At 39.8% G+C, this 27133-nt stretch overlaps 2 protein-coding genes across 2 annotated transcripts in view; one reads left to right on the top strand and one right to left on the bottom strand.

Annotated features, from left to right (window-relative positions):
• Positions 1–11045, top strand: part of ltk (leukocyte receptor tyrosine kinase) — a 77062-nt gene extending 66017 nt beyond the window's left edge. The window contains exons 23-29 of the mRNA XM_088648207.1: positions 92–221; positions 1096–1193; positions 2713–2805; positions 3605–3706; positions 4270–4404; positions 4904–4994; positions 5464–11045. Of these exons, the coding sequence (XP_088504333.1) occupies positions 92–221; positions 1096–1193; positions 2713–2805; positions 3605–3706; positions 4270–4404; positions 4904–4994; positions 5464–6396 (1582 nt within the window). The 3' untranslated portion in view covers positions 6397–11045. The remainder of the gene's footprint in view (positions 1–91; positions 222–1095; positions 1194–2712; positions 2806–3604; positions 3707–4269; positions 4405–4903; positions 4995–5463) is intronic.
• A 342-nt stretch (positions 11046–11387) lies between these two features.
• The window catches only part of itpka (inositol-trisphosphate 3-kinase A), a 28199-nt gene continuing 12453 nt past the window's right edge, over positions 11388–27133 (bottom strand). Inside the window, exons 2-7 of the mRNA XM_088648208.1 lie at positions 22610–22706; positions 21541–21754; positions 19079–19283; positions 18178–18279; positions 15553–15624; positions 11388–14861 (exon numbers count right to left, since the gene is read on the bottom strand). Of these exons, the coding sequence (XP_088504334.1) occupies positions 14658–14861; positions 15553–15624; positions 18178–18279; positions 19079–19283; positions 21541–21754; positions 22610–22706 (894 nt within the window). The 3' untranslated portion in view covers positions 11388–14657. The remainder of the gene's footprint in view (positions 14862–15552; positions 15625–18177; positions 18280–19078; positions 19284–21540; positions 21755–22609; positions 22707–27133) is intronic.

Below are 27133 nucleotides of genomic sequence, written 5' to 3'. Positions count from 1 at the left end.
GTTTTCCAGTTCTGCACATGAGAAGTGGTTAAAAGTTGCTTTTGAAAATATTGTTGCATGATACTGAGCTTACCTGTTGCTGTGCCTGCAGTAAGTTCAACCACCAGAACATCGTTCGCTGCATTGGTGTTAGTCTGCAGACACTGCCTCGTTTCATCCTGCTGGAGCTCATGACTGGAGGAGACATGAAGACCTTCCTGAGACAGAACCGCCCCAAGTCGGTGAGTGTCTTCCACTGGCCCCCTGATGCAACCTTGTCATGATCCCAGCTGGGGCCTGGGCTTCAGGCATTACCTCAGGACATTCCTTGTTTGCCATGTAACTTTCCCCACAGATATCTGACGTCTCCACTGATGTTTTGTGATTTGTTATATAATTATGCAACCAGTGTAATGCCCAAAGGAGAAAGGGTCGATGAATACGTGATTAAAGCTAGTGCTTTCAGGGACACGGTAAGGAGAAAAAGCCAGACATTCATTTAAAAAGAAGAGAACGATCATGATGGAAAACGTTTGCTACACCTAACTTACATTACTCTTACCTGTACTGGACAGTACAAGATAACATACATCCAATTTCCAACCCCTGCACTGTCACTTCACGTTTTTTCACGCCTCAAGTACTGTACCTCACCACCAACTGCAAAGTTTAGTTACAGATGGATGATAGGTGTGGCTGTTACTATTACCACTGTCAGCGCAAGCTTGCCATCACCTGGTAACCCATACAGGACATCCTGTATGCAGGAAGACAGTGGTACCCTTGACCTTCTCAAACCTGCACAGCTCAAGAGCAGCACTCTGCTTTTGCACTTCTGCTTGAGGAATCCTGTTTCACAGTCAGATAATGTCCCGGCCCAGGACTAACCTAGGTGACACCCCGCTGCGTCATCACCTTTGCTAGCTGAGCAAAATGGAAACCTCCATCCTATGTGTCATAATAACTGCGTGCAACAGTAGAAAGGGGTGGTGGTGGTGGTGGGGGGGTGAACTATGAAGGAATACAGTTTAGTTTTCCAGAGTGATGGTCGTTTGGCACGGCTGGTGTTGGGGGCCCCAAGCTCATGTTGAAATGGGGTTGTTCTGTGTCATGCAGGGCCAGCAGTCCTCACTCACCATGCTGGAGCTTCTACACATGGCCAGAGATATCGCCTATGGTTGCCGATACCTGGAAGAGAACCACTTCATACACCGGTAAGAGTGATGGTGGCAGGGGTATATGAGAGAGGCACTGAAGAGAGCCATAGAGTCTCTGTAGCATAAAAACTAGTGGCGTTTTAATACTAGTTTCTTAAAATATAGAATTGTAGCTGCCCTATTCATCCTGAAAACACTTTTACTGCTGCTGAACTACCACTCTTCTCCAGCTGCTGTTGTATTCAATTCTGACTGAACTGCGCCAAAGCAATTCCAGCGATCCGCTATGCTCTCGAGGCTGCTCTCCTAGATAAAAGCTGAAATGTTACAGTAGATGAGTAGATTGGGAGCTACATTAAAAAATCATGCCTGCATGTGTACTTTGCAGCCAGAGTTTGATGCCTTTCAAGAAGCAGATCAAGAGCGCTGGTAGTGTCAATTAGGAAAAAAAGTTTGAAAGGGAAAATCATAAGAGAAATAGAACATCTGGACTGTGGAGGAAGAGCAAAGTTCATTTTTAGGAACGCATTAAGAAAATCAGCACGTACTGTACTTGCAACAACATTATCCACATTTGCAAGTATAACCTTCTATGTAATTAGCTTCCTCATGTAATTTTGAGGCTATTTATAATCCGTAGTGTATGCTATATCAAAGTCAGGAGTTTCACATCAAGAAACATGATGCTGTAGCTGCAGAAATGTGTTGGTAGGAATTTCAATTTTTATTGTGCAGCTCCATGGTAGCATGTGCCAGTTAGCACTCCAGGCTCACAGTTGGATGGTCTTGGGTTCGAGTCTAGAGTTGGGTACTTTCTCTATAAAATGTGCATTTTTGTTTTGTTTTTTATCAAGTTGTCCTGTTGCCTTCCAGCTTCCAAAGACATGCTGACTACATTAATTTTCTCTAAATCTTCTTGTATGTGTGAGCCCTGTGATGGACTGCCAGTAGAAGAGGCCACTCAAACACTGTACATACTGAAGTTTAACATTCTTTAAATTTTAAAGAGATTTCAGATTTCAAGTGCTTAAGCATTGAGAGATATCATTAGAATTAATTTATATATTGTAAAGATATGTAGTAAGTTTGGTAAATCATGAACAAATGACACTTCACACATTTACAAGCACAGCTTCTTAAAAAATGAGCTGGCTCTTAATCTGAATGTACTGTCTATACAGTATAGGCTTTTTGATATTTGCTATCAAAGTACATTACTTACAAAAACATATACTTTGAAGAAAAGTTTCTAAGAGATTTAAGGGTTTTATCAGGTTAAGATTTAAGTTTATGTTGTCCAAATTGGAATGTATTACATCCCCCCTCTCCAGTAAAGCTTATGCAGATCCTGTTGTATATCCACATGATACAGTCTCAGGAAGATGTAGCATGTGGCTGCAATCCTGACAGCCTGCATTCCCCAAGTGTTCAGCGACTGCAGCACAAATCAGGTGCCTCAGAGAGCTAACGTACTCAGGACGCTGAGGTAGAATGAGATACCTGAACCTGTGCGGAATATAATTTCTGCCACTGGGTGCTACTGTCAGATGTTCCTGACCTGCTCTTTGTTTCCCAGGGACATCGCTGCTCGCAATTGTCTGCTTACCTGCACAGGCCCGGGCAGAGTGGCCAAAATTGGGGACTTTGGAATGGCCCGCGATATATACAGGTAATGTCTTCTTCTGTCACATTTTCCATGTTCCCATGTGCAGTTTGTGTGCATGCAAGGAGACTTGAGTAATCTGTTCAAGTGTGTTCATAATCTTTTTTCCTCCAAAAGTCTCTATGGGACGGTATGCCTGGTTGTGCCAGCTTATAATAATAATAATAATAATTGCTTGCACTTATATAGCGCTTTTCTGGACACTCCACTCAAAGCGCTTTACAGGTAATGGGGACTCCCCTCCAGCACCACCAATGTGCAGCATCCACCTGGATGTTGCGACGGCAGCCATAGCACGCCAGAACGCTCACCACACATCAGCTATCAGTGGGGAGGAGAGCTGAGTAATGTAGCCAATTCATAGAGGGGGAGTATTAGGAGGCCATGATTGGTAAGGGCCAATTGGAAATTTGGCCAGGACACCGGGGTTACACCCCTACTCTTTTCGAGAAGCGCCCTGGGATTTTTAATGACCACAGAGAGTCAGGACCTCGGTTTTACGTCTCATCCGAAGGACGGCGCCTGTTTACAGTATAGTGTCCCCATCACTATACTGGGGCATTAGGACCCACATGGACCACAGGGTGAGCACCCCCTGCTGGCCTCACTAACACCTCTTCCAGCAGCAACCTTAGTTTTTCCCAGGAGGTCTCCCATCCAGGTACTGACCAGGCTCACACCTGCTTAGCTTCAGTGGGTTGCCAGTTGTGAGTTGCAGGGTGATATGGCTGCTTGACCTCTCCCTTCCTGGCAGTGCTGTATAGAGCAGCTCCCAGTCTCAGAACTCCTTTCTCTCTTTCCACAGAGCCAGTTACTACAGGAAGGGGGGTCGAGCCATGTTGCCTGTAAAGTGGATGCCCCCAGAGGCCTTTTTAGAGGGAGTTTTCACCTGCAAGACAGACACGTGGTAATGCTCCTGAGTTTTTATTTTTAAGATGCCTTGCACATCACTTTCATCTGCACTTTGTTTGTGCTGTAGATATGTTGTCATACCTGTAGGAGATGAACTTGCTTCATAAACCAGAGTGAAACTGTACTCCTTGTATTTTGGCTACAGAATATCTTTTCCATTTGTGGAAATGGAAATTTCAAGCATTTTTGTTCATTTTTTATTGTGTTTATTCTCTTCAGTACAACCGTTTCCCAGCCCCCCTTACACCACAGAAACAATTAACACCGTTCATTGCAGCCTAGTACAATTTGCACCTTGAATTTTTGCAGGGTTTCTTCATAAACATGAATAGTTAAAATGACTATGCTCGGCTGTACAAAGTAAAGCAAATTAACTTTAATTTCTGTACTGTCACAAACATGCATATGCATAAACACTGTACTAGATTCTTTAATGTTGGTAACTTTGCACAGTTCTGGTGAAATATACTGTATATTTATATGGTAAAACCTGACAAGCTGGTAGATTAAGTTTTTTCAGTCTGTGATGTTGAGGGTGCTCTTTGTCACCCTCTGCAGGTCATTTGGGGTACTGCTATGGGAGATATTCTCTCTCGGGTACATGCCATACCCCTGCAAGACCAATCAAGAGGTACTGGAGTTTGTCACGAGTGGTGGCAGGATGGATCCTCCAAAGAGCTGCCCTGGGCCTGTGTGAGTTCCTTTCTCCTAGTCTCTTCCGCGCTGCTGCTCCACCTCTTAGCGCTTTGCATCTCGTAGTTTGGCGATCCGATAATACTTCATTTGATTACGCAGATATTTGTCTTGCATCAAAGCAGCTAGGTTTTACACACAGAAACTTACAAAACATACAAACAGTACAATTAAACATTACTGTACAAAGTAAAATAACACTGCATAACAGACATCTACCCATACAGATTGATTTCACACCACTTGTACGGGAATCCACACCTCTACACCAGATTGCTGTAAGTTTACACTTGCACTAAACCCATATAATTACACATTATTCTTTCATTTTTGTACATAATCTATGAATAGCACTCGTGCATAAGACATTACTCCTTTATTGTGAACTAATTTATTGATTCAGCAATTCAGTTGAGCATTGCATAAAATAATTACTCATTTTGTTCACTCTGCATATCTCTAAATTCATTGCTGTGCATTTCGGTCATCTTTCCTGCAGGTATCGGATCATGACTCAGTGTTGGCAACACTGCCCTGAGCACAGACCCAACTTCTCCACCATCTTAGAAAGGATCAACTACTGTACTCAGGTATACAGCCTTTCCACTCCAACAGCTCTCTTTTCATTTAGTTACTACCTTTTTGGGATTCATGAGTATTCTGGAAATCGGTGCTTCTCCATATACAGTATTAAATCTTAACATTGCAGCATTTTTAAGTTATGAAGCAGTTCAAGTAGGGAGCTGCATCAGCATGCGTAGGCCACAAAGGAACAAGTAAAGGTTTATTCCAAGCCGAAAAGAGAAGAAAAGAAACCCAATGTTTCGGCTGTGGAGCCTTCTTTGGGTGTGGGAGAAGAACACTTCCGAAGAAGGCTTCACAGCCAAAACGTTGTGTTTCTTTTCTTCACTTTTCAACGTGGAATAAACCTTTACTTGTTCCTTTGCATTTTTTGGTTATGTCCCCAATACCCACAAGTATCCAGTGATTTGAAAAGTGGGGTCTGTTGTTCACTGCTGAGTCCCTGAAACCTCATTGTGAGTCCTCTCTCTCTATCAGGACCCTGATGTCATCAACACTCCTTTGCCTGTGGAGTATGGGCCGCCAGCAGAAGAAGAAGGCAGCACGGTGATGCGCCCTGAGGGATCAGGGAGTATGACCCCCCTGCTGGTAACTCCCTCACTGTCCCCAGACCCCTCACCGCGACAAAACCATGTGGCACAGCTGACCCAGGCTCATAAACCACTCTCGTTACTACACCGTCCCCTTCAGAGACAACAGGAGCTTGTGGTGCCCAGGGAACTGCTGGGAGGAGGAGGCTGGGTGGAGCCCAGCCCAGCACAGGGGCTCTCTCCTGGAGCTTGGCACCACCCAGACTCTATCACCTCTCCAGCCGGCTCTGCCTCGGGGAACCAGAAACTGAAGAACAAGACCAAGAATTTGTGGAACCCCACCTACGGCTCTTGGGTTCTGGAGAGCTTAGGCCGCGGGAAAGCAGCCCCCCCGCCGTCCCAGCCTCCCCCCGCTGCAGCAGCTGGACCTGCGTTGCCGGCCCCAGAGAGGGATGATTCGGGCTTAGACGGGAATGGCAGCTCCTCTGCACCCAGCTCCAGGGCTTCCCCTTCCTCCCCCTCGCCCGCGAGCCCCCAGAGCTCGGGTCCGTCTTTCCGCAAGGGCGCGGGGGGCTCGTCGGGGGTGGATCTGGCCAAGCTTCAGAGCTTCCCCTGCGGAAATGTCAACTACGCCTATGACGACCAAAGCTACGAGGCTGAGAGCCTCCCGCTGGTGGTGCCAAGGGGACCGGAGCTCAATACTAGCGCTGCGGCGTTCAGCAATGCCAGCTCCGCCGCTGGCGCTGGCAAACCGCCGGTGCAGCGCCAGGCCAGCTGCGGCCCGGAGGACGTCCAGCTCCTGAGCAAGCCCGAGAAACCCATCCGAGACAGAGATTCGGGCTTCTCTCTGTCAGAGGACCTAAGCGTGACACCAGTTTGACCACCAAGCCCCTCACCTCACTGCTGAAAACACTGACAATGGAACCCCACCCTGGAGTACCTGCAGTACCTGGAGTACCTGGAGTGCGGCTTGGCCATCTCACAGGAGATGGCAGCCGTGATTTTGACCTTTTCCTCTTATTTCCTTTGGTACTGTTATTGTTATATAAATGCTTCTAGTTACATACAGTACCACACTGTATGTTCACCTGCTGGTTTTGAAAAGCTGTAATGAAGCATAAAATTAAAGCGAAAGAAAAAGCAAAGATCACCAAAATGCACGATCCTTCACGGAGACGTTTTTGTATACTTCATTTACTGCATTTCTTTAACCTTCAAGTCACTTTCTAATTTCCAAGCTGTCTGCTGTGATCCAAGTCCAGAAAGCCCCTCAACAGAAGGAACCTCTGACGAGCTTCGTTTGAGAATCTCATTTCTCAACCGGCATCTTTTTAGTTGACCAAGTGTGGCACTCATCCCTTGAGGCCTGTCCATCATTTTTGTCTTTCCTGCATCTCAAACCTGTAATCGCTGAGATTAAACACTTTTTTGAATAAATGGAAAGTCAGAACCCATTTAAGGGTGACCAGGCACTGATGCACAGAGGACAGTTTTTCCCATTGAGAAGCGAAGGCTCTTGTCCCATCATTAACCTTTTGTGGGACTGAAAGCAACCCTGTCTGGTGATGCTATCGTTTTCTCCTCCATCTTCCTGGTGGGGCTTTGGTTCTTTTAGTCATTGCAAGTTTGTATAGAAAGAATCAAATGAAACTGGCTCTGGTGTGATAATATCACTGACGTGGCGCATTGATCACAAGAGAAGCAGGCATGTCCTTTAAATAAGACTGCAAAGGGTCCTCATGGCAAACTGTGAAGATGTGGTTTAATATTATTTAATTTTCAGCTAACCTTAAACTCTCATGCTCTTTCGTTTACTTAAACAACGTTTTAGAATGTTTTCCCCAAACCACCTTGAACTGGGACTTCCCTGTCCCATCTCTGTTTTACGCAAAGAGAGGAGTTCTTGCATGTAGCTCATCTTTTGTGTTTTAGTGCAGGAGAAATGCAGATTAGTTAACATTACAATGTTTAGTCCTGTGTCAGGTCAACATGTACTCAAGTGAAGATAAATAAGTTGTGCTGGATGTGAACTGGAAAGCCACCAGGGACAATACGTGTCACTGTTAAATGTGCAATTATCCTTTTATTTTGTAATACTATATTATTTATCAGTGCTTTTCAAGAAACCCAAGACACTGCATTGCACTGAAATGTGTGTAAGACTGAATGTCAGACTACACATTCAGCAGAGTAGCTTAACCTGCTTTTTAAACACAAATGAGGATGTATGACTACTTATTTATAGTAACAAACTGAGACCATGTGTTTAAGAGTTTGTGGAGTCAATAGGAAGTAATTTGTCTACTACTGTACATTTGGTAATGGTGCATTTACATGTGTTCTGGAATCGTTTTCATTAGTTCTGGTTCCGCATTCTTCATTCTTCAGGAATGGTCCATTTAAACCTAATCTCTGAGTGTGCTGAAATATTGAAAACATGAAAATATTACACTAAAGAACTGCCAAATCTGGTGTGAATGACAATCACATCGCAAAGGTCATAGCAAAAAACACTGGCATAATGAAAATGCCATTTTATCTTGATGGTACAACTGAAGGTCAGCACTGCTTTCTTGTTTGTGTTCTTTCTTCAAATTCACAAGCCAGAATCCATTATGGGAAGACAGCAATGACATTCCGTTTCTGGTTGGGATTGAAAGTTTTTTTTTATTTTAATTTGTGGTAAATACCTTTATGATTGAATAACATTGTACATTATGTGTGAAAATTGTGTTACTAGTATCTTTACTTTAAAAATGTTTTTACGGTAAGTCCTTCTTCTCTAGATTCTCTGTCTCAGTAGGCCAAAGTATAGTACTTGCAAATTCAGATAAAAGTACTGCTAACAGTTGTGATTCGCCAAGTGTTCCTGTTTGATCTGGGCTGTTCCTTAAGCATTCAGTGTTATTAATACCTTACTTAATTGTGGGAAAATCTTAAATTAGCCATGTTTGTTTTCCAAAGTGACACAACAACATAGGCAGTAAATGATTAGATTGAAAACTGATTATAATAACTTTATGCCAGCTGTCAAATCCTTACCTAGAACATGCAAGTTTGAATTCCCAGAAGAAACTAAGCTGAGTCCTGATTGAATGCAGGCCAGAGTTTTACTGCCAAGGTTTTTTTTTTTGTACGTCCAGAGTTTTATGTTCATTACAAACCTAAATATTACTATTTAAAAGCAATATATTCAGGGATTTTAATTATTTTTCTCTCTTAGACTTATAGTATGGATACATAACTTGACAGTGCATTGTAAATCCATAGCATAATTAACTAGTAATTTTATTTAAATCTACGGGTATTTGGGGGTTTTTAGTAAGGAAACTCTTGCTTGTTGTGACTTGTGACTTTCTGTATTTCACATTCTTATCTCTAAAAGAATTTTACAAATTTTACAGGCTTCTTTTAAACAATGTGTTTGTGCCAAATACAGTACATATTTATTTAAATTCTATTCTATAAAACTACAAATACATAGTGAAGAAAGCAGATTTAGAACAGCTGAGAATTAAACATTTGATATAGACATAAGTCTATCAATAAAAAATTAAAGATATAAATTATTGTTGGAAGATTATGGGTTGAAATCCCAGGTGAGACACTGCTGTTTTATCCTTGAGCTACTGTAGGTTCTTCACCTTAGTTGCTCAACTAAAATACCCAGCTGTATAAATATGTGCGACTAAAATTTTATTTGGATAAAAGTCTCAGACAGAATAAATTAGTAATAACTGTGTTTTGCTATAGATTTATTTTTAAGTATGTCTTTGTATGTGGTACTTTTGGTGATAATGTTTCATTAGTTTTCACAAAGAATTGTATGTTCTAGCTTGCATTACCTAAATTAGGCAGGAGGGGGCAGCCTTTACAACTGGAATAAGACCTACTGCGCCGTTGGTAGACTTCCAAATAACACTGTAGTTGATGATTTTATTTCATTTGTGCAAGATGAAAAGTTTTTAAGCTCTTGTGATGCAAATGTAGTCTGCTAGGAAACCAGGCACCTTTTAACACATCATTCATCTTAGGATGTTTATGAAAGTGCTTTGTTAAACTAGAATAGCTTTCAGAAAAGACTGTGTCCATATGGGCAATCCTTACTGAAGTCAATAGCACCAGTTTTTCATGCACTACATCTGTAAAATAGATTAATTTATTTTTCTGCGACAATCACACAGCATTCCTCTAGGGCATGTTTCAGAAAGCAGGTATAGAGATTTTCAAATAAGGGAGGCTTGCATGGTAAAAGATGTTGAACTGCTCGTGGTGAGAGAGACAGATAAAATGTGGCCTTGTACGTGGTGAAAGTATTTTAGTATAATTCCTATCGTTGTAAATGATTCTAGGTTTACTGCTCAGAAAGTAAGAAAGCCGCTGAGGATATAAAGGAAAAATGAAAATGCTTTACTCTAAATGGTAGTCAATAATTCTTTAATAACAGAATTTTGAGATTTGACATTAGATGTGATTTACAGTATACATTTCATTTCAAAACTCTTGGCTTAGAGCCAAATGAACTTCATGTCCCCTGCTATCATTCATCACCTGAGGACAAATACAGTATATTTACTTTTTTTATGTGTTGCTTCTGACACGTCAATCAAAACTTCAGATATTTCCTGCTTGATGCTAGTGATAGTGTCCTTCGAAGACGTACAGTATCTAAGTGTTTGAATAACACTGCTGATGGCATATGAGTCCCACTGTGAATTGATTCAAGTCCTGTTGGATAACTGAAACATTATGTAATAAGTCTTGCAATGAAGAGAGATTTCACTTTCTCTTTTTATCGCACTTCTCTACAATGTAGAAAATCAAGCCACGGTCTTTGCTAGGTGAAGCAGTATAAGATCATGCGTGTTTACATACTGTAGGGTTTAGTTTTGTCACTCCATTTCATCAAGTCCTTTGAGCCTCCTTGACATCACAAGCCTGTGGCAAAGAGACTTGAAAATTATGCACAGCAGACCCTTTCTTACTATCCCAGACTACTGGGACCGAATGTATAAGCTCTACGCATTTTATGTTGTCTTTTGTCTCCAACCCTGGTCCTGGAAAACCCCGATTCTGTTAGTGTTGTTGTCCACCTGTTTTTAAAGATTGGCAACACCTGTAAGCTATTGATGAATCAAGCAAGTAATCTGCTCAGTGACAAGGATTTAAGGTTTTAGTCCTTAATGATCGCTATATTACCTATTTTAACACATCAGTGGTATAATTGATCACAATGGAATTGTTGCACATCTTTAGAAACTGGTGACTTAATGCTAATCTGAAACACCTGCCATACTGGGGCATTTGAGGACCAGGGTTGTAGATCCCCAATTTTTTAAAAATAATTTTGGTAGTGCTCTTTTAAAATATCCCTGATAAATTGACAAAGCTTTTTAACCTAAATTGTACATCATAAAGTATAAAATGTTAAAAATGTAAGGAAACAAAATGGCTTTACTCTATGCAATTTTAAAATACAATAACTGTATTCTTCTATATTTGCAACATAAATAAAAAGGCATTGCTGTACTTGTTTGTAGTTGTGTATTCTCATTTCTTCATGGCTGATAAAATGACTGGATGAGATTATTTTTAAATGATTTTTGTGTGTTGTGCAAATGTTATTGGATTGAATCACTCATTTTAATTTAAAACTGATGAGTGCAGGATACATTCTTTAAAGAAATGCTAGATTTGCTTCTGTTAAACAATCGTTGGAATGTGTTTTTGGAAGAATGCTTGAGTGTCAAAGTGGACTTTGACCCTGTTTCTGTGCAAAGGATCAGTTCAATGTTATCTAAGCACTGGAACAACCAGCCCATCTCATGTGTGAAACATCCAGGAGAAGGAAGAAAAGATGAGACCACAGAATGCTAGATGGTTTCTTTTATTGGAAAATGTTAAAAACAAAATCAACCAGTAGAGCAAATTTACAGAGCAGTTTGGTAAATCTATGTAGTAGTGTTTCTGTGTGCAGTACTGTTGAATATACAGTAGTCACTCATAAATAAAGGCTTCCTTTGCCCTAGCGGCTCCAAAGACTAGTACCAAAATTAAAGACACTGGGTGAAATTGACACAACCATCTTGAGGATTAAACATTTCTTTAGTTTCTCTAATTGGGTTATGGGACCACAAAAATATTCTGCAACGTCCGTAGACATTAAACAAAAAAACGGAGAATTCCACTTCACTATTAATGTGAAACGTCAATGCTTTTTCTTGTACGGATTCTCATAAATTCCACCTTCCTTACTGAATATTGTATATGTGCTCTGCCTGATTTTATGCTCTGCACGGGATTTAATTTTTCACATCAAATAACTTTTCCACTAAAAACAGCTTGTATGAATTGGTAGGGAATGAGAAATGAATGCTACTCTTTCACATAAAAAAATAAAACTGCATTATAAAGGTTTAAGACCAAAAATACTTTTTATGTAAATACTGTATACATATCTGTTTAAATATCCCAAAATGTATTTTATATACTTGAAAATATATATATATATCCTGTCCTAGCTCTTATAATTTGTAGTTCTTTTTATCTATTGAGTGATAAGATTCAAATTAGTGAATGTGAAAATACATTTTTGGTACAATAAAGGTTACTAATACTTCCAAGTAACAGGTTTTGTCAACCACACCCAGTGACTGGGAATACATAATGTCCTTTAAATTACTGTATAGCAAGTACAGGTAGTATATATTGTACAAAGAAATCAGTTTTGTAAAGCAAACCAATAAATGCAAGTTATGTATGTATGATTATATATTATTAACTTGTGCTTTTTTTTGGAACTACAGCTCTTCTCAGATGTCTTGTGCTGTTGCCTAAATGAAAACCAACCTGCTTGCCAGAGAGACGAATAATTGGTGTGAAAAGAAATTGCACATTAATCACAGAATAAAAAGATGGGATTCTATGGTAAAGTTTGAACCTTCCACAGCCACAGCTTCATATTACCTGCTTTTTTATAACAACTAAGCAAATGACATTAGTAAAAAGTACAAAATGAATTAACCCAAAATAAGTCTTTGGTTTTTGGAGGCCGTATGATTAGCTTGATGGTCAAATGTACAGGTTAGTGTTCTGTTTTGTAAACATTATCAAAGTTTTTTTTTGTTTATCAATGTGTTTTTAATATAATAAAGCAAAGCATACAACTACATCTTATTCATATTATAAAGTACCTGGTGATGATGTGGAATGTGGTCACACAGGTAGAATGTTTTCACATTTAAAATTTTCACAGCACAAGGTATGATTGTTTTTTATAAGTAATTGACAAAAATGTCTAAATGTTATGCATCATACCACTGGCTTTGCAGAAAATAATTAGAACTATTCCTGGAAACATTCAAACAATGCAAGACACTGCATGATTAGAACTAATTTGAGTCTGTGAAACCAGCCTTCACACCCTTTGTCCTGCCGTCTGCTTTTGAGGTTTGGATTCCAACAGATTGACCATTCGGATCACTTAATATCTATGAACTGATTGATGGGCTGTTTCTACTTGGATAACCATAACAACAGGCCCAAGAGGACAGGACATCAGCCCTAGACATTGCAGAAAATGCTGACTATCCATCATAATTAATGTATCACAAACCTACTGTCTGGAGGCGGGGTACCCCAGAGGTTTCTTTTCTCCCAATGGGAGTTTTGTCCTCTCCTCCATGCCCAACGGTCTAAAGTTATTATATTGTTAAATGCTATAGGAAACCTGATACCAAACAAAATGACTGACTGACTGGTTACTGCCTTTAAGCTGAAACGGCCACTGACCTGATACAAACTTACATAGTTATTCTAGATAGAAATAAGGCTTTAGTGTGCTAGTATGATGAAAAGGGTGTTGCACCATGTCATGAATGATACACTTGTTTGTTTTGTTGTCTGTAATTATTTAGGTTTAATAAGTGATTTAATAGGGTATTTCTTAACCTGTATGTTGACTACATATTGTATCTAACATTGCTTCTGAAGATCCAGCAGTCCTCCCTCACTGGTGTTGAAAAGATAATGCTCTGGACTGGAAATCCCTGGTATACAAGGATAAGTAAATTTTCAAAGACTCGCAAACTTTCTCAGATTTTTTTAAAACAAATTTACAATGTATCTTTAAAAGCTACAGATATTTGGTAGTAAATTAGGTTTTCAAAGGGACCTCAATGTAATATTAGGAGAATTGTGTCGGAAAGTGGAAACTGACTCACTGTCTGTAAGAATGAAGAGAAGGACTTCAGAAGAGATCAGTTAGACCAGGCATCTCTCTGCAACACTCACTGGAGATCTGGGAGAAATAAGACAGTGTAAAAGAGTGCTGAAGATCACCAGTAGAGTGTTAAGGAGTCCTGTGTTAGTCCTTTAACACCCTAAATCAAATAAGACCCAATAAAAACTACTGTATCTTTCATTTCAATTTTTTTTTCTTTTGATGGTTCTTTATGTGCAATGTTCTCAGGCCCATTTCTGATACACAGTCCTCTTAAAAGGTGTGTAGCAGGGGTGTCCAACTCCAGTCTGCGGAGGATGGTTATCTCCTTTTTTATTTCAAATCAGCTCTTAACAAGCCCAATGTCCAAAATACTGGAGCATATCAACTCTTATTCTGGTTCTTAAGGAGCTGCCAATTTGATACCCCAAAACCTGCATGAATGTGGCCCCCAAAGGCTTGAGTTGGGCACCTTTTGTGTACAGATTATGAACAAGTGTACTGTAGAGCTGCGTACTGACTCAATAGCTACATTCCTGACGTGGCATCTCATTTCGCCAAAGTAATGGTAAAGTCCGAGACGTTTAGGTTCTACCAACAAACCATTAGGAATTCTAGACTTAGAACCACAGTGTTGGATCTAAAAATGAGGAATTTGTAGTACCATCAGTTTGCATGTGAAGAGGTAAGTACAGTGCAGAGTGAGGGACAGTCTCCATGGTCAGTAACCAGGGCTCGCAATTACCGCCTTTCAGAAATGGAGTACCATTTACTGAAATGTGCAAGATGTCTGTCCTTCAAGACCAATCCTCAGACTGCAGGAGCCAATTCGGCCTTTTTAAACGCTGAACGAAATGAAGGCGTTCATGCACAGGAGCAGCAGAGAAAGTGTTGTCCCGAGTCCCAGCCGCCGCCAGGCATCACTGCAGTGGAATGTCGGCCAGCAGCTGCAGCAGGTTGTCCAGCCCCCACAGGTAGCCGTCCTCGCGGTTTCCCTCCTGCCACGGCAGCCGGTGGGTCAGCGTCTGCCCTTCCGGGAGAGGGGTGGTCTTCCCGAAATCGATGAGCCACACGTTGGCCTTCTCGTTGCGGTCATGGATGAAGAGCAGCGAGCTCCCAATCACCTGCGCACAATTGGGCACAAAGTAGGGGTCAGATGCTACAAGAAGAACGCTGAGCACAAGTAAGTTGCACCTTTTTATTTCTGGAGCAGAGAAAGCTAAGGGCGACACCCGAGTCTCCTAGAATGTCAAAGGCACTGAGCACATCATTGACTTAATCAGAATTCACCGTGAAACACAAAGCAGAGGACACGACTGGCAACCACAGGGAAGCTTTCATTTTAATCTGACAACAGGAGGCACTTCTTCCACAAAAGTTGTGGGAGCATGGAACAAGCCACTCAGCTGCTGAAGTCAGTTCTTTCAAGAAATGTGTTGGTGAGAGCCTCGGGGCAATTTAATATCTACTAAACGGGCTAGCAGGACTAAATAGTCTCCTCTGGTTTTGTAAACTTTTATTAAGTTCTCAGTTCTGGAAGAGTAAGGTCTTTTTAAAATAATGTAAAAGAAATATAGGGAGAAAGTAATATAGAAAAGGAAAACGGCATTTCAGTTTCCTCTCTGTTGAACCACCTGCACAATGCAATACTAGCAGGTTCTAAACAAAAACCTGTTTTTCAGTGGGAATTTCAAGGTATTGTTCATACATAAGCCTGATGGACTGGAATATAGTAAAAAGTCTCTCAGAATTCACACTACATGATATTTTTCATTGGGATTGGATCACTTTTTTAATATCTTCATTGTTCCTCACCTCGTGTTTTTTGAAGAATTCTGATGATTCCAAGACTCGCCGAATCTCTTCCAGTTTCTTCAGGTAGGAGCTCTGTGGAGAATGAATTTATACATGGTTTCATTCTCACTCCTGTAGGATTGTGAATAACGTACAATATTGTGCGCTCTGCACTTGTGGCAGTTGCGCCAACTGGAAGTAAATGGAGAGGTGTAATGACAATGGAATGGTCACTAGGGGATGCCAAAGCAGTTAATGTATGTAAAAAAGATTTGCAATTGTTTAGATTAGAACATCTGAGCGGATGGGGTTTAAACAGTATATGTAAAAAGGCATGTTATTATTTCATTAGGATATGCTAGTTAATGTGTGGTGGTGGTGGTAATAATTCTGGGTCAACTGCACCAAACCATGCACTGGGAATAACCTTATGGTTAGTATGCAGGCCAACGGCAACAGAACTGATGGATTACTTTAATCAACATCTGAACACAAAGAACTTTCTGAAATGCACAGACTCCCAAAATAATTGTTACTGCCACCTAACACAGTGGTTTCTCAATCCGGAGCATGGAGGGCTATTTTCTGGTTGTTGTTTTTTTTTGCTTCAGCCATGTTCTTAATTGAGGCAAACTGATTTGAATTTTCATCTATTTTATATGGGTCTTTACATTTTCTGTCAGCTCATAAATAAGTTGTACTGAGTTTGTATTGTAATTGACATCAACTCAATGCCAGTGCCTGAATTTTAGAACTCCCCTTATTCAGATATGCCAGGTAGCCAACTAGATTTTAATCAGGGGTTTAATTAACTGTATAATTGTAATATTTCTAACTAGCCTCTGAGGTGTTTTATACAGTAGGTAATGGCAATTTAAATGGAGATAGTGTTTTGAGTAATCAACTGTAAAAGATGTTAAAAAACATCTTGTATGTGTCTAAGAACATTATTAGGTTAATTATTTAATTGAAAACCCAGGTTGGAGCAAAATGCAGAAGAAATTAGTCTCTCCAGGAAGTGAGCTTTCCACACCTGATTTGAGCAAAAGGAAAAACAAACATCCATTGCTAGTCAAGGACACTTAATAGACTCTGAGGAACTAGTTCACTGCTCATGTTATTATTTACTGAAAGTAAGTTTCCCATGGTATTCAATAACGGGGTTTGAAATGAAAGGGAGTGTGGGTTAGTGCTGGTAGGGAGCTGGAGGTACAGTAGTTAGATTGACAGGGTCTAGCCTTAGACAAGTGGTTTCATCAGAAGAAGACTTTTGTATTCGGTCTTACTAAAACACGAAGCTGTTCCAGGAATCTGTGAAGTACATCAGTATGCAGAACTTATCATGTGTGAATGACCTCACGATGGCCATTCCGAACAGGTAATATTGCACACTGCCTATGAGTATAGGTAGCCTACTGTGTAATGCTTACTCATATAAGGATAATACAAAATATGGGTACTACAAAGTTTACTGTCTTTTTTCCAAATGGGATCCTTTTTTATGCACCAACATTATGTTCTCTTGAACATGATTTGCCTGAATTTAATTTTTAATTTATCTTTTAGATAACATTTCTTATTGCCTGTTGTTTTTAATTATATTTTTTAGCCCTTTTAATTTACGTTGATATTTTATATTGATGTTTTATTCCTTTTAATTACCTTTTACTTTTTTATTTTGCACCTTTTACCACCTTTACTTCATGTTTAATGGAATCCAAAAATCCCACTTGTGATCCAATTGCCCATAGAACGTCTATGTGTAATTTGAGTTTAAGGATGACATAAAATGGGTTTTGTATTTAGTTTTGTGTGGTATACATTTCCATACACAATTTTCCTGGTTTTAAAAATAAAAAAATAACACATGTACAAGCAGAGGTTCATTTCCTCTTTAATAATTGCAATATTCAACATGCAGTGTTTTATGTTGATTTTTTTTTTCCTTTTTCATTGTGGACAATGTAATCTCTTAGTGCAGTATATAATTAGCTCACTCCCTCTTCAGGTCCTGTTTGGTATTACATCCGCAAAGCTTTATATCCATTTCCATACCAAGACAGGGAACCAGTTGGTCCTCAACTTAGTTCTGTGTCTTTTTTAATTAAAATTAAAATTGACACTTTAATGTGGAATTGTTTTAGTAGCCATATCTTCTTTTAGTACAAGGGGTGTCCTGTCCTGGTCCTGGAGGGCAGGTTTTCAAGGTCTGTTTAAAGCAGCAGCAGCTGAAATGCTGGGAGAAGCTGTTAAATTGGTCCAGCTATGCCAGTAACCAGCTTTTTTAGCTCATTAACAAATAAGTTGGAAGACACACAGACACAGTAGCTCTCCCAGGCCAGGATTGGACAGTCCTCAAATTAATTGTTATATGCTCTAAATATACTGTATGTGTAATTTAGTTTCGTGTTTTCATCTCAGAAAAAATGTTTTTAAATCCCGCACTGTGAAGAAAGGGTTCCAGACAAGACCTTATGATCCACCACTGTGTGGAGTTTGTTTCCTCTGCCACAGTCAAATACAGTGCATTAAAAAAATTGGAATCCGTTGAGAATAACAAGTTCTCCCTGCATCGTTATCAGATATCAACTATCGTGTGAATGTTGTGTGTAATAGATCTTTGCAGACCTTGAAAGTGACACTTACAATGATGTTTTTGTTTCCTTCCACAAAATCAACGAAGACTTGGCTCACATCTTCCTTTAATCGAGTTTTCTTGAAGTCTGTGTTACAAGTCCCATCTGCTTTCTAGATCAAAACAAATAAGATATGCATGTTATTCACTCAAACGCAATTGTGCAATTATCATTCTGCAGCATAGCATCTCATTTCGCCTCTACTGATTGCAGTAGTCTAACTTCTTAGACTACTAGACTTTTTTCTGCATCATATGAATGGAAGTATAATAAACGTTTTCTCATTGTTACCTGGATATTACTGATACAGGTGTGGAGAAGATGTAATTTGTTCATGCAAACTGTATGCTCTTTATGTTTTGACATATACTAAGCAGACTACTTAGTATTTTAGGGAGTTTAGTTCAGGTAAAGAGAAATTAAGGCTAGTAAATTTAAATGTCATTTTTTAGCACGAGCAATAGGCTCATGAGTGATCAGTGGTGGTCAGAGATAGTGGTCTGGTTGCTTGATAAAGATCTGATGAATTTCCTGTTTAACTTGAAAAACAATGCAGTACACAGGACACACTGTTCAAAAACACCGTCATTACCATTCTCTTCTGTTGCTTTTTCTGTAAGGTAATGTTATCTCATCTCTTCCACAAAATATCACAAACATCAGCATGAGCAGAGGACATTCATGAGTTTTTATGTTGAAAGATGGTTATTTGTTTTTGTAGCATGTAGCATATGTAGCAAGCACCCATTTTTTTCTGGTATATTGCGTTCTGATTTTTCCCCGCTGCTGCAGAAAAAAAAAGCCCTCCCACACAGACTGGCAATCGAGTTTAATCCAAATGGGTCAGCCCTCCAGACAAGGAGAATGCTGATGGGTGTCAATCCTGCAGTGCCCAGCAGGGCGGCACTCACCTTGATGCCCTCGATCCGGAAGCCCAGTGTGTGCGTTGAGCTCAGAGTTTCCCTCCACTGCATGTAGCGTGGCTTGGTGATGGCCTGCTGCTCACGCTCTTCAGGGGTAGGAGCCTCGCTGTCCACCTCCAGCATTTTCTTGTACATGTCCTTGCGTAGTTTTGGTCGCTCCCTGGCACGTACCAACTCATCTTCCAAGTACGTCCTGCAGGGGAAAGAAGGACACACTGTAGCGTTACTACAGAGCAAAGAAGGGCTCAGGTTTATCAAAGTACGTGAGATAGGGAATTCTACAAAGTGTTGGGCAGGGTATTTGGTTTTATCACATTGTTCTGTGTTGAGCCATTCCTTTCTATACATTGTAGTGTTTTCATTTTTCCCTAACCACTGCTTGCAGCTGATGCAAGAATATGAGGAAAATGATCAACAAGAGGAGGTTGTTCAGTGCATTTAACTCATTTGATGGGATTGGACAATATGACTGAGTGGCTTGCTCCATACACCCACAACCCTTTGGGTAAAGAAGTGCCTTCTGTTCTAAGTGTGTTTTAAACACACTTTCACTTAGCTTCAGCTGGTTTGTGACATGCTGTTAAGTAAGAAATCCAGTGTGTTATCTTTGCCAGTGCCTTTAACAATTTTAAGTATTTGAATTAGGTTTGTTTGCACTCTCCTCTGCTAAGGACTTACCAGATGCAGTTCTTTTATTCTGTCATACATCAATTAATGTCATACACAAATGCTACATCACTGCAGATTCAAGTTATTTTTTCTGTGGGCAGGCTCAGCAGTTCAAGCACTGTAAATGAACAATGGTTAAGCATTGTTCTGCAAACAGATCAGGTTCCTTAATATTTTGACAGGGATGTGCAGCATAACGGAAATAAATGAGATCTAAAAAACAGCAATAAGCAAAAATCTGAACGCCTACACCATCTGAGACAGTGAAGCTCGATTGGGCACCTGATTACAAGCCAATGATTAAATTCACATCAAGTATAAAGTTACTTTCACAAGAGTGTCAGGCAGAAACTTGTTTTATGCATTGAATTCATTAGCCAGCTGGCAGTCCCCCATTAGTTCAGCATGTTCTTCGTAAGAAACACCAGTAAAAAGGTCAATACACAAGATAATGAACTACATTGTTGCTAAGCACCCTGTCCCTTCTACCATTTTCTCTTCCCATGCACAATCCTTCTTGATCTACTCCAGTCATAATATAAACATGACACCCAATGAAACTATTCACACCTGCAGCCTGTGCTGTACAGTTTGTACAAACAAAAGACATAGCTTCTTCCAAAAGGGTTGCCTAGTAAATCATGTTAATTTCATAACTCTGTCATAAATTCTGACCTGATAGATAAAGACTGAGATTTTTGTCAAAAAAAAGGCCACAATCATGGGAGGAGCACCAACACTTTCTGTTTAGAAACCAAACACAAACAGAGCAATGTGGAATTTATGTATGCATTTTTGTCTGTCCTTCTAAATTATTTTTTTCACTTCAGTGAACTTTGCCTGACTTCCTGTGAGTGTGCGAGGAGGAAATCTACTGGGGGACACTGTGTGTGTGGTTCTGTCTCTCTTTCTCAAGCAGGAAGTGTGTGGTCGAGCTGTCAGAAAAATAAAACACATTCTTTCAGCAGTTTTCTGCCCCACCCTTAGTGGCAGGAAGCAATCAAAGAAGACAGTGGCAGCACAGGTGTTTGAACCTTGAGCTGATTCAAGATAAGGCAACAACACATTCTGCATCACAACCCTGCTTCAACTGACCATAAGAGCACTAGCCATCAGCAGGCCTCTTGACTCATTTAGCATTAAATAGCTTTTTGTAGTTTTGCTTTGTTTCTCCCTGGTTTTATTTTTATTCCTTCATTCCCTGGCTGATTGAAATATATCCAAACACCGACAATAACTGCAAACCTTTAGTGATTTCTGCCTCCACTAAAGATTATCGTTAATTGGTTTCAAACAATATATGGCATAATGATGTTACTGATGCCCACATCTTTTAATGGAAAGTAAAAATACATCATATCTTACTTAACCTAAAAACCTAGAATAATTAACCTAAAAACCTAGAATAATTCATACCTGTTAACTTAATTGTATCCTATGTTTGTGGCTAATCAGTTTCTATAAATCAAACTGTTGTACCTCAAAAACACTTTCAAATATATAATCAGAAACAGTAAATGTATTAAGAAATTGTCTACTGAATTTTTCATTAAAATGCCTCCTAACAAGCTATTGTAAAACAGTGCATTGTGCTGCTTCATGACAATTTAGTGTATTATGAAATAATCTGCATTTAAATAATTAATGAAATTTGTATGATTTATAGCTCACAAGCAACAATCATCATGGGTGACATCACAGTAAAGCAGTACAGCAATTCCCAGTTGGAATCCAACCTTGGCTGCTGCTTCCCAAAGCTCTTTTTGTACTCGCTCTCCTACCTTATGCCAATTTTGCAGTCCATGACACAAGGCCCATCAAAGTCCCCCAGGAGGTCAGTTAGTTGCAGGTATGTGTCCCCATCCCTCTCCACCACCCCGTGATAGGCCGGCACATAGGGGTACAGCACGTCGCCCACCAGGTGTTCAAAGCACAGCTTCTCGTTCTCCGAGAACTTCTTCAGGATTGTGCCCTCATTGCCAGCCTTGAAGCTACCTGAGGAGAGACGGTCACAGTCCTGTCACTGCAGCAGGCACTAGTATTCAGCCAGGTGTAACCCACTTGACCACGGATGTTCATGGTTCATCTCTGTTTGCAGCTTCTATTATGCTAAAAGGTAGAGCATTTAGAACAGTGTTTAATGTTAATAGTCCTCAAATTTTAGAAATACTGTAATAATAGGAAAAGGTACAAGAACAGGAGTGCACAGAAGCACCTACCATGAACAAAACTATCCTTTTCCTGGACTAGCCTGAAACCCCCCTCCACTCATCCATTCATTTTCTAACTGCTTTATCCAATACAGTGTCACTGGGGAGGCCCAGCCTATTCGGGCAATCAATAGGTATAAGGCAGGATACACCCTTGACAAGACACCAGAGAAAAACACAAGAGAAAACACCTGGACAAAACCTACGCAAACATGGGAAGATCCTACAAACTCCACACAGATAGCACCCCAGGTCCAGAATTGAACCCAGGGCCCCAGTGCTGCATGGCAGCAATGCTCACCACTGCATCACCACACTTCCCTCTTGGCCATAACACATAATCAACACAATACTGTAAAAAGGTACCATCTTTCAAATAAGATGTAGAACCAAGGTCCTGACTCTCTGTTGTCATTAAAAATCCCTGGGCATTTCTCAAAAAGAGCAGGGATGTTACCACAGTGTCCTGGCCAAAAAATCCCTGGGCATTTCTCAAAAAGAGCAGGGATGTTACCACAGTGTCCTGGCCAAATTACTGGAGGGTCCAGAAAAGTGCTACATTAAGTATATTATATATTATTAGTAGTAGTAGTATAGAACTGCCTGTTTCCCAGCTCGCAGTTCCCCTGTGATCTCTTACCTTTGTGTCCTGCTAACTGCACCCAGGAGAGGCGTTTGCGTTGTGAAGCTGCAAAGGGCCACTGAACGAGGGTCTTGATCTTCGACCAGGGTCTGTTCTGTACAAGAAAGAGCTGATTGGTCAGGAACATAGGCAGAGCTTGTGCATTTTATAGCTTTCTACACAAGAACACATACACAAGGGTGTGAATATTTTGTGTGTGCACATGTAATGATGTTCTGGTCACATATAACTAACAAAGCAGAAGATAATTATTTTCTTAAAACTATAAAACTGCTCCTTAGGAATGCACAAGACACTTAATATCCTCCCATTAACAGAGTCTCCTAGAAATTCTAGAATTCCTACAATGTAAATCGAAAGAAGAATTCTAATACACAAAGGATATTTGTTTTCTGGTAACATATGCAGCTAAAATTAGTGAACAAATTAGTGAACAGCAGTTTTCGGCTGACTGGCTTCCTGTAAATGAAAAATGAAGTCTCTGTCATGAGAGGTAGGGGATTTATATCAAAATAACATAGAGGAAACATTTAAAAAAAGAATCAGTAAAAAAAATGATCACAGATTATAACTTCTCACCACATAGGCACAGAGTATGGGGCAATTCTTTTGGGGTCTCTGTGTGTAGGCCAGAAGGAAAAAAATCTCCAGGCCTTCAAATGGAAAGTGAACATAACTCCTGGAGGTGTTCTGTTTTTGCTCAGACTTAGACTCTTAAAAGTTTACCAGTAACTTCCTTCCCACTATAGGTTTTGTATAGGGGAGAAGTTATAAAGTAAATATACTGGATCCTCAAAGAATACTCATCATCAACTCCTCATGCTGGTAAAACAGCCTGCAGTTCATTTCTTGTTTCAATGTGGCATAAGCAGAAGAAGGTAATGTGTAACTATGTGTGAAACATCTGCAAGTAGGTCTCTGGTGGTTTTCTTGGTGCTCACAGCGTTCCGGGATGTTTTGCATTCAGTGCTGGCCATGATGAAGGTGATGCACTGTCACAGATGAGAGTAGGAAGTGAAGCACAGTTGAAAGTTTGTTAACAGAGCTGAAATACTGATTAAGTCCCCTGTTTACTGCAGAGAGATGCTGCTTAATCTCACTAAAAGAAATACAATAGATACTACATCTACATTTTAGCAGAATTAGGACTTTTGTATTGCAGCAGATAAATAAAAACAAATGATAAATATAACAGTGCCACAGTCAAAGATGTGCCTAATTGTAAAATATACACAATTTGAGCTTTGCTTTTAGTTTTTAATTAAATTCTTATTTGATTAAATAAGTCAATTGAGAACAATTTCTTATTTACAGTGATGAGTGTACCCATGAGCACAGCCAACCAGGGCAATTGCAACAAATTACCTTGCTCACCTCAACAGCAGGGCACAACAGCAGCTAGGATTTGAACCAACAACCTGCTGTCAGTCCTTAATAAGTGCCTTTGTGAGTTTTAGGCATTTGTTCCAAAGCCTTTCTGTCATCCCCAAAATCATCTTAGTAATCAAAGACTTTTTCCTTATGGTAATTCTAAAACCAAGTAAGCAGAGTACCTCTGTATACTTCACTTGAAGACTCGAGCAAGAGCAAGATGAGAGCTAAGTGAATAGAAATGAAGAGGCTTTATGTCTGAAGCTCTTGCTGTTTGGCTGTGTTGTATACAGTGTGAGAAGACAGATGCAGGCTGCACGTGGAGCTGCAGAGTGCACGATCAGCAGATCAGCAGGGGACTGAGAGGTATCGGGGGTGTTCAGTCAGGCACAGAGAGGTGCTGTGCAGGAGAGAAGGAAGCCAAACCTCAGAACACCCAGCTGGCTGCTCTCCCTCTGGGACTCCAAGGTAATGATTCACTTGTCTGCCACAGATCTGCACAGATCCTGCAGCTTGTACAGATTTTTGGGGTGTTATACATTTATATCCTTCTGATTATGAAAATACCAAAGTACAAATGTATTACTGTTAAAATAATATGATGAAGGCTAATGTAACCTGTATGCATTATGAAAGTTTCCAATGCTATCTCTGACCTAAGCTCATTTTATTTATCAGTAATTCAGATTCTCATAACCACATCATTTTATTTATTTGTTTTATACATGGAACCTCATCATAACTTTGAATGACACTCTGCTTTGGGAGCTTTTTACTCACTGTCTTATTCCAGTTCCCTGATACAGTTTTGCTGTTTTGCCAATATTACAGCGAAGCAAACTCCCAGTCACACAGTTCTGCTGAAGTTTCATATTTACATATACTGTATATTTGCCTTGCAAAGCTATTCAGACCCTTCCTTTGGCATCCAAGTCTTTGACATTACCAAATAATGCAAACACATTTTCTTAAAATTATTTTATCAAAAACCTGAATGGTTAGGGTGAAAACGTCTAAGGGTAAGATAAGCTATAGTAAATGTCAATAGAAAGTAATGAAATATATTGTATTATATATTGTAATATAAGTATTCAGACCCGTGAACTTAATATTTATCAACTTTGCAGAGTGGCTTGGTTCAATATTTTCCCATTCTCCCTCACAGATAAGTTCTTTCAAGTTGCTTAGGGGAAGCAGATTTAAAGAATTCCAACAGATTCTCAATATGGTTCAAGTCAGGATTTTAACTGGACCTCTCTAAAACATTCACTTTCTTATTCCTAAGCCACTCCAGTCTAGCTTTGGATTATTGGCAAATGATCATCCAAGACTTTATGGATCATCCAAGTTGTAGGCTTTAGCAGACTGAAACAGATTTTTCTATATTTGTCTATACTTTGCTAGATTCATTTTTCCTCCAGTACTAACAGGTTTTCCAGTTCCTGCTAAGAAGAAGCACATTCCCATATCATGATGCTGCCACAGATACGCTTGACTGTAGATATGGTGTCGACGAGGTCTGTACCAAATGTAACACTTTTAAAACAAAAGGTTCCAGTTTAGTCTCATCTGACCCCAACATTTTTGCAGGATCACTCATGCCTGGTGATCAGTTTGGAGAGACAGTCTGTTCTATAGACTGTCTTGGCAGTATGATGCTCTTGTCTTTTCTTGATGACTGAGCAGACAGTGCTCACGGGGTTATTAAAAAAAACGTACCTTTACTTTTTCCTTTGCAACTAACGCAAGGTGACACAGCTCCAGGCTCAAACTTCTTACATTAACTTAGGTTTGGCACATCAAAGGTTTTGAATCCTTAAACAATCATGGCTCTTCCATTTTTTCTTTCATATTAATCATCTAAGGAATTAAGCAAGCTTTTAAACTACAAAATGTGAAAACTGGCCAAGGGTCTGAATACTTTTGCAAGGTACTGTCCATTTTACATGAGCTCAGCAAGCCTTTAAAAGCACAGTATTACTCTCCAGAGAACTGTCAACTCATGCATAAACAGTTTCTGTCAGAGACTGCATTAGCTCAAAAACCTGGGGAATATAAGATTGGTCCTGGCTGACATAAAATATGCATCCTGTTAAGGACAGCTCTTTTTCAAACTATTCCACTGCATGATGCGCTTTATAGTGAGTTAATATCTGGCTAGAACTTTATCAGGCCTTATAAAATTCATAATATCATTTCATGGTAAAAACAAAACCTAACTGTTTTAAATCACTGTGAAAACATGGTAAAAAGATAGTAAATCATGACAGACTTTTAGAAATTATAGCAAATCAAAGTGATTTAATGGAATAAGAATGGTGAAAATGTTAAATGGACGAACTTTCATAAGTGATATTAGTTCCTGTCACTAAGAGAGGGCTCAAAATAGTAAAATGTGAAAATCTTTGAGACATCAAGGCTGCAAGAAACATCCGTCTGTAATGATGAATGAGAAGGATGCTAAAATGTTTGCTCAAGGACTTTCCCTTTAGAATACAGAAAGGGAGTTCCTTTCCCAGGCTGAAGTGAAAAGGTCAAACTTGCTTCATAGCACAAACAAGGGATTTTTCCATTTAGTTACACATCCACCTGACACATCCACCTGAGTGCAGTCAGCAAGAGTAACTTTGACACATTGTTAAGGTATTTAGATACTTCCTGTCAGGATATCTTTTCCAGCTAACTAGTTGTTGAGCAACTGAAACATGCAATATGGGACCCACTTTGTCAATGAATCCATGTCACAACTTCAGGTTTTTTTGATTGTCAGTGAGCTTGACATTAAAAATATATATACATAACCATTGAATTTGTATGTCCTTATGCTTGTGCATATTGTTTACGAAACATCTAGAAAGCCTGTCTAGAAAGACAGACTTACAGTTACCATTAAGAAGGAAATATCCAGTAAATGTTTTCCTGATGCATCTAAATCGGAAGGCTGATCTGCAGTGCAGTTCCTCTTTCTACCAACAGGGGCCTTTGTATGCTTATCACCTAGACTCTAGGTCCTAGTGAATGTCTTGCCTCTTGACTCCTCCTTCCTTGAGGGGGTGCTTCATACTCACTCAGCTTGAAATGGTAAAGCAAACAACAGCAATAATGGATTTAATCGATTTATGATCTGGGTGGAGTATTTGCTGAGCTATA

Source organism: Lepisosteus platostomus, chromosome 10 (genome assembly GCF_059453375.1).
Source record: "Lepisosteus platostomus isolate fLepPlt1 chromosome 10, fLepPlt1.hap1, whole genome shotgun sequence".
NCBI classification, from domain to species: domain Eukaryota; kingdom Metazoa; phylum Chordata; class Actinopteri; order Semionotiformes; family Lepisosteidae; genus Lepisosteus; species Lepisosteus platostomus.
This window is presented reverse-complemented; position numbering and strand designations above follow the sequence as displayed.